This window comes from Solanum verrucosum, unplaced genomic scaffold (assembly GCF_900185275.1).
Source record: "Solanum verrucosum unplaced genomic scaffold, falcon-dt-bn FXZP01000180.1, whole genome shotgun sequence".
NCBI lineage: Eukaryota > Viridiplantae > Streptophyta > Magnoliopsida > Solanales > Solanaceae > Solanum > Solanum verrucosum.
In genome coordinates, this window is record NW_026020402.1 from 909,466 (window position 1) to 922,135 (window position 12,670).

General features: G+C 43.4%; 1 protein-coding gene across 1 annotated transcript; it reads right to left on the bottom strand.

The window, feature by feature from the left end:
- Positions 1-10,195: 10,195 nt before the first annotated feature.
- On the bottom strand, positions 10,196-11,254 carry LOC125840097 (uncharacterized). The gene has a single exon (XM_049519079.1). The coding sequence runs from the start codon at positions 11,252-11,254 to the stop codon at positions 10,196-10,198; it is 1,059 nt and encodes a 352-aa protein (XP_049375036.1).
- Between the last annotated feature and the right edge of the window lie 1,416 nt (positions 11,255-12,670).

Below are 12,670 nucleotides of genomic sequence, written 5' to 3' on the forward strand. Positions count from 1 at the left end.
CACAGAAAAATTGTTAGTTTAAAATGAACTGATCTGTGTCGATCTCTTCGGTTGTCTGCTCCTTGTCTTGCTATCTTCAGTTGATTTCTCCGATCTCCCGCTTCTTGATAGATAAGACAAAACATTTTTTATGCAAAATAATTGAAACATGAAGGAAAAGTTTTTAAGGAAAATAGATTTTCAAAAGTAATATTTGGAAAAGTCACTGCCAAGTGTCATGTCACGTCAAGCTTAATGAACGTCTTTGGAGTTGATGTCTTGAGATCTATCTGATTACTTGTTGGGAAGTATTCAAAGTTGTTCTAAACTGCCGATAACCAGTTGAAATTTTGAGGTCATCCTCAAAATTTTGTCCCAGTTAACTTCTTGGCTTATCTTTAACCGTTGTGAGCAAATCACGAATTTTTGAGATTTCTCAAAATTCTGTCCCAGTTGCAAATCTCAAAGTGACTTCAGTTTGACTTTGTTGGAAAAATCTTCTTCTCGAGAATTTTTGAGTCCCTCTCAAAAATTCTGTCCCAGTTTCTATTGTAAAGAAAATAGAAATCTTAGGGAATATGACCGACCCTTGTGGCGCCTACGTATCCCGTTGAGGCAGGAATCAGGTCAAACGTAGTTCCCCCTCAAGGATTAACAAAAATAGGAATTTACAAAGAAACGACCGAGGCCGACATAGGCCGCCTACGTATCTCATTCTTGAGAATTCAGGTCGAACGTAGTTCAAATACAAAGGAAATATTAAAAGGGAAAAAGGGGTGACCGAGGCCGACATAGGCCGCCTACGTATCTCATTCTTGAGAATTCAGGTCAGACGTAGTTCATTACATAGGGATAGATTTAAACAAACGATTACAAGCAAATAGAACGATTACAAGGAAATGACAGAAATACAAACTGAACTTCACACATAGTATCTCTTGACAGCATCTGAGTTGATCGGTTTCGGCCATTCGTGCCATCCATCTCCGACAGGACAAGGCACCTCCAGATAACACTTTGCGAACCATGTAGGGTCCTTGCCAATTTGGTGCAAATTTCCCTTTGTACTCATCCTGATGAGGGAAAATGCGTTTGAGGACCAACTGACCAACCTCAAACATTCTGGCTCTTACTTTCTTGTGGAAAGCACGAATCATTCTCTGTCGATATAGTTGTCCATGACAAACAGCAACCATTCTCTTCTCATCAATCAATGTTAACTGATCAATCCGCTTGCGAACCCATTCAGCATCATTCAATTCAGCTTCTTGGATGATTCTCAAGAAGGTATTTCGACTTCGCAGGTATAACTGCTTCTGTTCCATATACTAGCAAATATGGAGTAGCTCCAACTGATGTTCTGACAGTCGTTCGGTAACCCAACAAAGCATATGGCAACATCTCGTGCCAACCTCTGCGATTATCAATCATTTTCCTCAAAATCTTCTTTATGTTCTTGTTGGCGGCTTCTACAGCTCCATTCATTTGGGGACGATAAGCGGTTGAGTTTCGGTGAGTAATCTTGAATTGTTCACATATCTCTCTCATCAAGTGACTGTTGAGATTCGCTCCATTATCAGTAATGATGGATTCTGGTACTCCAAACCTACATATCAGGTTGTTGCGAACAAAATCAGCTACAACTTTCTTGGTCACCGACTTGTACGAAGCTGCTTCCACCCACTTGGTGAAGTAGTCAATGGCAACCAAAATGAATCTGTGTCCGTTAGAGGCGGCTGGCTCTATCGGACCAATGACATCCATGCCCCAAGCTACAAACGGCCAAGGTGAACTCATAGCATTGAGTTCGTGAGGCGGCACTCGAATCAAATCACCATGCACTTGACATTTATGACATTTCTGCACAAACTTGCAACAATCATGTTCCATAGTCATCCAAAAATAGCCGGCTCGAAGGATCTTCCTCGCCAAAGTGAGCCCATTCATGTGAGTACCACAAACTCCGCATGTATTTGTTCCAGAAGCTTTGCAGCTTCACTAGCATCAACACATCTGAGAAGACCTAAATCTGGAGTCCTCCTATAAAGGATTTCCCCGCTTGCAAAGAAATTGAGGGCCATACGACGTATCGACTTCTTCTGGTTGAACGTTGCATTCTCAGGATAAGTCCCGTCCTCTAAATACTTCTTGATGTCAAAATACCAAGGCAAACCATCTGGTTCCGCTTCGACGTGTGAACAATGAACAGGCTGTTCTTTTACCTCTATATCCACTGGATCAATATAACTTGTATCTGGATGCTTAATCATTGACGCGATGGTGGCAAGAGCATCGGCCAACTCATTCTGTGTCCTGGGAGTGTGTCTGAACTCAATCTTGCGAAATCTCTTGCACAACTTCTGTATATACCGCACATACGGTGTGATCTTTGGGTTTTCACGGCCCATTCCCTTGAACCTGATGAATCAGCAAATCTGAATCTCCAATAACCACAACTCTGAACATTCATATCAATTGCCATCTTCAGACCGAGGATGCAAGCTTCATACTCAGCCATGTTGTTCGTGCAATTCAAATCGGAGTTTAGCCGCCATAGGATAGTGCTGACCGGTTTCTGACACTAAGACCGCTCCGATTCCTTTCCCTTGATGATTCGCCGCTCCATCAAAGAACACTCTCCAACCAGGGTACGCTTCAGAAATATCCTCACCCACAAATGAAACTTCTCATCGGGAAAATAAGTCTTGAGCGGTTCATACTCTTCATCAACTGGATTCTCTGCAAGATGATCAGCCAAGGCTTGTGCCTTTATCGCCTTCTGAGTCACATACACAATGTCAAACTCACTCAAAAGCATTTGCCATTTAGCCAACTTCCCGGTCGGCATTGCTTTCTGGAAAATATACTTCAACGGGTCCATCCTGGAAATAAGGTATGTGGTATAAGAAGACAAATAATGTCTTAATTTCTGAGCAATCCAGGTCAAAGCACAACATGTTCTCTCCAAAAGAGTGTAACGAGCCTCATATGGAGTGAACTTTTTGCTCAAGTAATAAATGGCTCGCTCTTTCTTCCCAGTTTCATCATGTTGACCAAGCACGCATCCCAATGCGTTATCTGAGACAGATAAATATACAATAACGGACTCCCTTCTCGCGGAGGGACCAACACCGGTGGATTGGACAAATAGTTCTTGATGGATCAAAAGCAGTTTGACATTCTCCGTCCACTTGGTCGAGCATCTTTTTTCAATAACTTAAAGATGGGCTCACACACCACGGTGGATTGAGCTATAAACCGACTGATGTAGTTCAACCTTCCTAAAAACTCATCACCTCTTTCTTGGTCTTTGGAGGAGGTAATTCTTGGATCGCCTTGATCTTGGAAGGGTCAAGCTCAATGCCCCTCCTGCTGACTATAAATCCCAACAATTTGCCAGCTGGCACTCCAAAAGCACATTTGGCGGGATTTAACTTCAAATTATATCGGCGTAGACGATCAAAGAATTTCTCAAGTGAGTCAAGTGATCCGAACTCTCGCGGGACTTGATTATGACATCATCTACATACACCTCGATCTCCTTGTGAATCATATCGTGAAAAATGGTCGTCATAGCCCTCATGTAAGTAGCACCGGCATTTTTGAGACCAAAAGGCATCACCCGATAATGATATACACCCCAAGGCGTGATGAAAGCTGTCTTTTCTGCATCTTCTTCGTCCATCAGGATCTGGTGGTAACCCGCATAACAATCCACAAATGACTGCATCTCATGCTTAGCACAGTTATCAATGAGAATGTGAATATTTGGTAATGGAAAATTATCTTTTGGGCTAGCTTTGTTGAGATCTCTATATCGACACAAATTCTTATTTTTCCGTCTTTCTTGGCAACCGGAACAACATTAGCTAACCAAGTTGGATACTGCGTCACTTCCACTACTTGGGACTCGATCTGCTTTGTAATCTCCTCTTTGATCTTCAAACTCAACTCAGGCTTGAACTTCCGAGTCTTTTGTTTTACTGGACTGAAATCTGGATTGATCGGCAACTTGTGGGACACCATATTGTGCTCAGCCCTGGCATGTCTTTATAAGACCAGGCAAATACATCAATGTACTCCCTGAGCAAACGAACCAGGTCTCTTCTTTGAGCTTCCGTCAGATGGACACTGATTCTTACTTCTTTAACACATTCCTCATCTCCGAGATTCACAGTTTCGGTTTCTTCCAAATTTGGCTTGTGTTGATTTCGAATTGTCGAAACTCTTCAGCAACATGTTCGGGAACCTCATTTTCTTCTTCGTATTCCTCACACTCATCATCACCTGCCTCATTTTGTTCACTCGGTTCATGACATGACATGACATTGGCAGGTTTTAAATTAATATTACTGAAATCATAAACAAACAAAGTTAGGAAAGTAAAATATAAACAGATAAGTAAACAAACAAATTTGATAAAAGAGGCTTTTCATTTAAATTGAAAGACAAGCACAAACTTTGGCCATGGCCGAGGGCCATTTTGCCTTTTGAAACATCACAAGGGAATTTAAAAACTTCAAACAAATAAAACTGCATAAAGGGTGGGTCTCGGGCCTCTTCCGGACTACCACCGATTTTAAAACAAACAAAGACACATGTCTTTCTACCCAGATGAGCGGGAAATCAGGAGTGGTGTGGAGGTCCAGTTCTGCAATTGCTCTCAGGTTCTGCATCACGGATGCCTGATGTCCCAGCCTCTTCCTCGATGACCGCATCAATCTCCTCAAAAAGGCCACAGATTCCTTCCCCGAGACCATCATCATTGACATATCCTCGCACCGGGAATGACTGGTACAGATGAGGAATTGGCCTGGCCAATGCTTGATCAACATTCTTGTTCTTCATCTCTGCTTCGTCATCTGTTGGGACATATCCCAAACCAAACTTTGCTCCTTTGGCGGGAATTTGGATAGGCTCGACGATTCCTTGGAAATGCTTCCCCAATCCAAAACCTGGTTCGAAACCATTCTGGAGCATAACAGTAGCAATCATCTTGTACACGGCAGGCATAGGAGGTTGTGGAGCCAAGTCATCACCGGTGGCATTTACCAGCTCCACCGTGTAGAAATCACAACCTCGAGAGACATCATCAACGATCGGTGCATACCCATTGGAATGACTCCCTTCACCATAAATGACCAATTCCTTGTCCTTCCAAACAAACTTCATTAGTTGGTGAAGGGTAGAAGACACAGCCCCAGCCATATGAATAAACGGTCTTCCCAGAAGCAAGTTGTAACTGGTGTTGATATCCAACACCTGGAACTCCACATTAAAATCCGCAGGACCCACCTGAATATCCAAGTTTACTGCACCCAATGTGTCTCTTTGCACTCCATCAAAGGCCCTCACATTGACTTGGTTCTGGTGAAGCTTTCCCAAGTCGAATTTCAGCTGCCTCAAAGTCGAAAGTGGGCAAATATTAAGACCGGATCCATCATCGACCAAGACGCGATTAATTATCTTGTCTCGACACATACAGGTGACGTGCAGAGCTTTGTTGTGCATCCTCCCTTCAAAGGGTAGCTCTTCGTCACAGAAACTGATTCGGTGTCCTCGGATGACCTGGTTTATCATGGCTGCTAAATTGTCACTGTTAGTACCCACAGGCACATAAGTATCATCCAAAGCCCTCATCAAGCCTGCCTATGCAATTGCGAACTCATCAACAAAGCCCATACAGAAATCTGAGCTGGCGTCTTCTCCAAGTGCTTCACAATCGAATAATCTTTCGGCTGCATTTTTCTCCAGAACTCCTCGGCCTCGGCTTCACTGATCGGCCTTTTTGTTGGTCCTTCTTCTGCCCTCCTTGGGCCAATTCTTCCGGTGTGTAGCACCTGCCAGATCTGGTCATGCCTTGAGTAACAGCCGTTTCAATCACAAATTTTGGTCGGGTAAGAGTTTCTCGTGGCACCAAGGCAACACCTTCTCGGGTGTCAGAATCACAAACTCTTTCTTTTCTCTGATGCTCAACGAAGCTACAGCCTTTTCTAGTTCATCAGAGCAATCGAACTATTGACTTTGTCACGCACCAATCATCATCTGTCTCTATCATATTGATAGTGGCGCCTCCATGATTTGGCAAAGGATTACTGTTGACATTGGGCGCAACTGTCTGAAGAGAGACCACATTCTGGTCAATCAGGTCTTGAATCTTATGCTTCAGGTTGATACAGTCTTCAGTATCATGTCCAACACTGTTGGAGTGATACGCGCACCTCTGATCAGGTCTGTAAAACTTTGAGCTAGTGTCAACCGGCTTGGGACCCACTGGATGAATATATCCTGCCGCAGTTAATCGCTCGAACAGCTTTGTTCGGCTTTCAATAAGCGGAGTGAAAATTCTAGCAGGCTTCTTCTCAAATCTAGGACGGGGGGATCGTAATTGCCTTGTTGAGGGGAGGCATTTGGCGATAATTTGGAGCATTCGGACGGGGGGCTTGATATCTGGGATATGAGTTGGTTTGGTAGTTTGGTTGTGGAGCTTGGTAGTTCGAGGGGGTATTTTGGTAAAGTGGAGCTGGGGTTTGGTACATTGGGGGAGGCGTTTGGTAATTTGTCTGAACGTTGGCACAGTTGGGGGCGACATTTCGGTATGATGAGATGGAGTTGGTAAACTGGAGGGGGAGTTTGGTAATAGAGGGGGAGTATTTTGATAACTGGGAGGAGGGTATTTTGGTAACTGGGGGAGGGGTATTCTGGTAATCGCTTGTGCATAACAAGCCGGGTAGAACTCTGTGAAGGTCGAGAACGACCTTGGTATGATGATGTTTCCTTGGGGTCTTCTTCCCCTCATAAGAGATAGAGGACACATCCTCTCTTTTCTTCTTCAACAAGCCCGAAGATCCGGGCGAGGCAGCAACACGGGCAATCTTCCCGGTTCTCAATCCATCTTCGATAGTCTCACCTACCTTGACTATCTCAGCAAATTTTGCTCCAACGAGCAACATAATTCTGTCATAATATTCGGGCTCCTGCACCCGCACAAACACTTCAACAATTTCCTTTTCTGACATAGGAGGTCTAACTCTAGCTGCCTCCTTTCGCCATCTATATGCGAATCTCTTAGTTTTCGTTGGCTTTTGCTTCATCTTCTCCAAGGAGTAACGATCAGGAACGATCTCCACATTGTAGGCGAATCGTTCGATGAAGTCCTTAGCCAGAGCGTTCCAGCTAGACCACTGTCTCGTTTCATGAGACGTAAACCATTCTAGAGCTCTCCGCTTAACTTCGGCTAAAAAGCCGCATTAACAAAGCTTCGTCTCTTCCAACTCCCACGAGTTGGTCACAGTAAGCCCTCAGGTGGCTAAGGGGTTCCCGTTCCTCCAAAGATGTCAATTTTGGCACCTTGAACCCTTCCGGGAGGTCCAAATTGGATGAATGCACAGGTCCTCGTAACTCAACCCGGCGACCTCAGGAATGCAGTTCACTCCTTCATTGCTTTCTAATTTCCTCCTTCATATCTATCTTGGCGGTCTCTTCCTTTGACCTCCACTCTCTCTCCCTCTCCTCATAGTGGTCGAGCTCCGAACCATGGGCATCATGCTCGTTGGGAACTGGTATTTGGAAATGGGTTTTTGCGGTAGTGGTGGAGCGATAGAGGGACTCTGGCCATTTAAAGGGGCGTGATAGTTTTGGGGATAAGTCTGGGGGTTGGTGTACAGGTTTTGGTGAGGGAGGGAAGTACGTGGGTTGTTAGCGTTTTGGCTGTGAGGGGGTAGGCCAGTTTGGTGGTTTGCATTAGGGGAGGGAGTGGTGCTTGGAGGTTGGTATTTTGAGGAGGGGGTGGTGTTTGATAAGAGCTGAGGCGTATGGGGGTTTTGGGTGGTAAGGTCAATGATGGAAGGATTACGAGCAGGACTTGAAGGGGTTTTGAGCTTGTTCCACGTTAGGAGGGGGATCTGAGCTGGAGGTCTTCCGTCAGGTTGAGTGTTGACAGCAAAAATCGGAGGAGGCAAATCTTGTCTTTTCTGCATCTCGACCCTCATCTCAGCAATTTGTTGCATCAACTGCAGGATCAGTTCATTCTGATCAGCAAGGGCGGGCTGAGCCACCACGACATCAGTAAGGCCAGGTTCTTCGTTGTTATCACTCATTGTTGTTTTTCCCTTTTGTGAATTTTGGCCGGGAAAGGAATCTGTAGGCCCTTTTGATCTGGTAAAATAGGGATGATCGGCCAGTGTATCAACACAGATCAGTTCTAACTACCTGTAGAGAAAAACAACTCAAAGGCAAATATGTCAGTATTAATTCTGGATGAATAATGCAAGATATCACATAGAAAGCAGATAAACACATAAAAGTTGCTTCGTTTGAGGACACGTTAACCCACGAGTAATGGGGACTGATTTTTGAACAAGCAGGAATTTGCTCGTTTTATTTTGGGGCTAGTGACTTAGAAAGGCTAAATTGCGTTGAGCTAAGGTTTTCTTGTTGCATCTTCTGTCATCTGTTGATCTGAACTCAATGTTTCTTTGTAGAATGAAAGAGGGGGAAAGAAAATTTGAAAAAGATAGGGGCCGGGCCTTGAAAGGCTGCCTACGTATCTCCTAAGGAGAATTCAGGCCCTACGTAGTTCGAACACAAAGGAATTTCATTTTCATTCATTCATTTCTGGTGATTACAAAAAAAAGTGAAAAACAGATAATAAAGCTCCTAAAGATAGATGCGCCTCTACCCAAGCCATTCTTTTTCTGATTGTCGCACTAATCACGGGGGGTAAACTCATATGCTTCACGGGTGATTTCTCATTCCCTTCCTTCCACCGTCCCCGAAGAGGAGGCTTATAGACAATTTCCTCCCCAGTATCTTCTTCAGCAGCTTCAGGTCTAGCGCCTTTGGGATCACTGTTGGTGGCCTCTTGGCTGAAGAAAGAGTGATTTTCACGCGGTTTCTGAAGTATCACGGTTATATCTTTGAGGGCATCACTCTTCTTCCGCACAGCAGTTGTCTTTCATCTATAACAACACATTTTGTCATCTTTGCTGTCAATTCCTCGTCTAGTGCCGCATTTGCCGTTCGTGCGATGGCAGTGGCAAACTCCACTTCTATTCTCCTTTTTCTGGTTTCTTGGATCTCTTGTCTGAGCCGCTGCAACTCCATCCTCAAATCCTCCTCGGTCAGCTCTATGTCGACACCCTTGCCTTTTTCCATCTTAGCGGCAATTTCACCTTTCCTGAGATGATAGAGTAATGTTTTAGGATTTGGGTGGTAGGATTTTATTTCTGGCTGAGAAACTCAAGACTCATGGAATTTTGGTCGGACATTTTGATATTGACTTGTATTTGGTATTGTAGAGATTTTTGGAAAATTTTTGGAAAGGAGTGGGCTAAAATATCATCATTCAAAGCAACAATATCACATAAACAGCTAAAGCACACAAGCATATATCGCGCATCCTAAACAAGTAGGGGACCCTTTTGTGCCAAGGGTAGGCCTAGCGTATTTGAAAGATGTATGTGTAGAATTGAACCATTTTGTTACCCCAAAGCAAATTTCGCATATAAAATGATGTTCAAGAAGCGAAAATAAGCAAGGGAAATAGGGAATAAACGCAAATCACAAAGGAAAGACCCACGCAGGGGTCATTTGAAAAGAGTACCGAAATACAAGAAAGGTAAGCCCACGCAGGGGCAAATAACAATAAGTACATATAGAAAAACCCACACAGGGGCGAAATCCGCTAAGATGTTCCCGATGGCCCCGTCTCTGATCTGCTCATCTTGTTCTGTGCCATGAGATGTTGAAGCCTGTATTGAATCATCAGCAAGTATCCTTCGCTCCGGCGACCTTTCTCTTCCCAGTCTTCGAGGCACATTCCGCTTTTCTTATCTCCAATCCATAAGTTAAGCTCTCCCAAATCGCTTCTCAAGCTTTCTAGTTCTTGAGTTACGCTCTCGAGGGCGTACTTATCCTCTTCTTGCTTTCGGAGAAATTGCTCGTGCATTTCCTGGGCTTCTCTTCTTACCTCTCTCAGTTCTATCAAAGTTTTGGACTCTTTGTCCTCTACACTACGGTAAATGTTCGGAACTGAGAAAGAGATACCCTGTATATTGCGCTTCAACCAAGCTTTGTAAGTTTCATCATACCCCGCATTAAATCGATCTATGGCAATAGTGTCCTTGTTCATTCGCACGACTCTTTTCCATTCTCTCAGCATCTCTGAAGCCTCAGGCACTCTATCATCCCCGATGTCGAACACATAGATACGGTACTATGCTTCTGGAGGTGTAGTTTGTCTTCTTCCGAACTGCCTCAGGACCCGGATGGGTGCATATGGGCGAATACCTCGAATACCTGGCAGAGGAAGCACAAGTTGTCTGTCGCCCCGTACTATGGCATCTTTCGAGATGAAACGGTCGAACATCCATTGGATGTTTTCTTCTCTCAACTTAGAGAAAATTTGAGCCCATCTTTCTCTAGTTCTTCTTTTCTCCAAGTCTGCCCAGAACAACATGTCATTCAAACTCTTAAGAGCATTATGTTCATCAAGGGTATGGAGTTCTTGAGTTCCATGTCTCTTTACCAAGTGACTCATTATCCACCATTGAAGAAGAAGGTTGCAACCCTGAAAGTAACGATGCCCTTCCTTGCATTTCCCCAAAGCACGGTACATGTCGGAAAGGATGACAGGTGCAATAGGATAATACTTTACTTGCCCTTGGTTCAGATGCCCGTGGAACAGAGTGTGCGTAAGCATTATCACTCGGGTGTTGATACTGAGGCTCGGGCCGTGTGGGAAAACCATGGTGCCTAATAGTGCGATGGCAAATGCCAAAGGTCTGATCCCGTCCCATTCTTTGTAAGTGACCCTGAACTCTTGGTTGTAATTCGCGTAAAAGCTTGCATTCCCGAATCTAACATAGAGATCCATGAAAGAAACGCTAGAACCTTCGGCCCAGAAGGCGTGATCCTTTCTTAATCCAAGCCAATTTGCAATATCCTCGAGAGTAGGCTTGTTAGGGATTAAGATGTGTTCCTGTTTTCTCACTCTTCTTTCAAGCCCTGTACCGACTGTGTCTATTCCGTCCCGAATTTCCTCAATTGTCGGAGTGATTTCCATGGTTCCAAATCGGAACACCATTTTCTCGTTGTCCCAATAGCCTGTGAGGACTTCAATCAGTTCAGGCCACCCAACCATATTGAGGAGTTCTGTTAGGGCTCCTATATATTTGTTGAGGACCCTTTTGTGAACCACAGTGAGGTCGTTGTACCATATCTTGAGCAAAACTGGGGCTTCTACTACCATGTCGAATTTAGGAAATCGATCCATACCTACAAAATAAGCACGGTTAAGATTCCCCTCCCCCAAATAGGCAACAATTAGGTTTCCACACATACATCTTTCAAATGTCAAACAATATGATATGTCGTTAGGTCGTGGACCTTGGACATGATTTTTGGTAGATTTACTAATGGACTTAATACGCCTTGGGTATTAAGCCGTCTTAGGCTAATGCTTAGATTTGGATTTGGTTTCGCTCTACTCTAGGTTGACTAGAATTGGTTGAGAAATGACGGTTACCCGAGTCGGACAAACAACGGGGTGAAGTCTAATAAACGACGTTGGATGACCACAAGCCAACTATTCGTTTATCACTTCCAAAGAATTTAACTTGTGTTTTTTCTGAAGGACAGCCGTGGTAAGCCACGTAACCGCCTTTTTTCCTAATGCAATCTATTTGCCATTTGGCGGAATCGGGTGCCATGAATGCCACAATTAATATAAGATACGATAATTTAAACAAGCAAACAGTTAAACACATAGCCAAATAATTAATCTTAAGGTTAGAACCATTCAAATCCCCAGCGGAAGTCGCCATTCTGTTTTATAAGGAAAATTATATTGTAGACTGGTTTAAGAGTCGCCACTTAATTTTTAAAGAAAAAATCAAGAAAACTATTTTTTTCAATCAATTAAAACAAGGAATCAATTGAAAATATTTAAGGGGGTTCGGGGGTTCTTATTAATATTCTAGGAAGGTTTTTAAGGCACCTAGAATATCCGCTAATGCGGTTATCCGACAATTAATCATTTGGCTAAAATAATTTTGACTTGAACATACATGGCTAAGTTATGAAAATAAAGAGTTTGAAACTTGAAATCATTTTTTAAGGGAAAAGAAAGTATTATAAGAGCATTTGCTTAAGTGAAATATAATAAATATTAAGGTCAATTAAAAAATGAGTTGGTTTTAATTTCAATTCAAAACGGCTTTCTTTTGGGGAGTTGAATTTTTTAGAATCTTAAGATTAATTTTAACAAATAAAACATATAGTAGCAATTGAATAGATAAGGAAAGGAAGTTTGGGCCCAAGTTTGGTTTTTCTGTCCGCCTGGACCAATACTTGGGCCCTTTTTCGTATTGGGCCTTCGGCCCATTTGAGTCACCTGCACCTGTCCTATACTAACATTAAAGAAGTATTTTTCTTTGGGCCTTAGGCCCAATTTTTCTCCTGTCCTAGGAACTAACAAGTAATAGTAAGTAAAATGACGAGGGCTTAGACCCTAAATAACAAAAATACAAATTTAAATAATGAAGAGTGGGCCTTTGGCCCAATCTTTTCAACTCTTGATTTCTTGCACGTCTTTTCAACTCTAGGGCCTGTTCGTCGATTTTAGTGGCTTGCTGACTCGGATAAAAAATAGAATTGGGCCTTGGAGGCCCAAAGGAAAATGCGAGGGTAG

What these genes read in the sequence shown, in the direction of transcription:
- LOC125840097 (XM_049519079.1), bottom strand. Translation starts at nt 11,254, where the DNA reads ATGGATCGATTTCCTAAATTCGACATGGTAGTAGAAGCCCCAGTTTTG.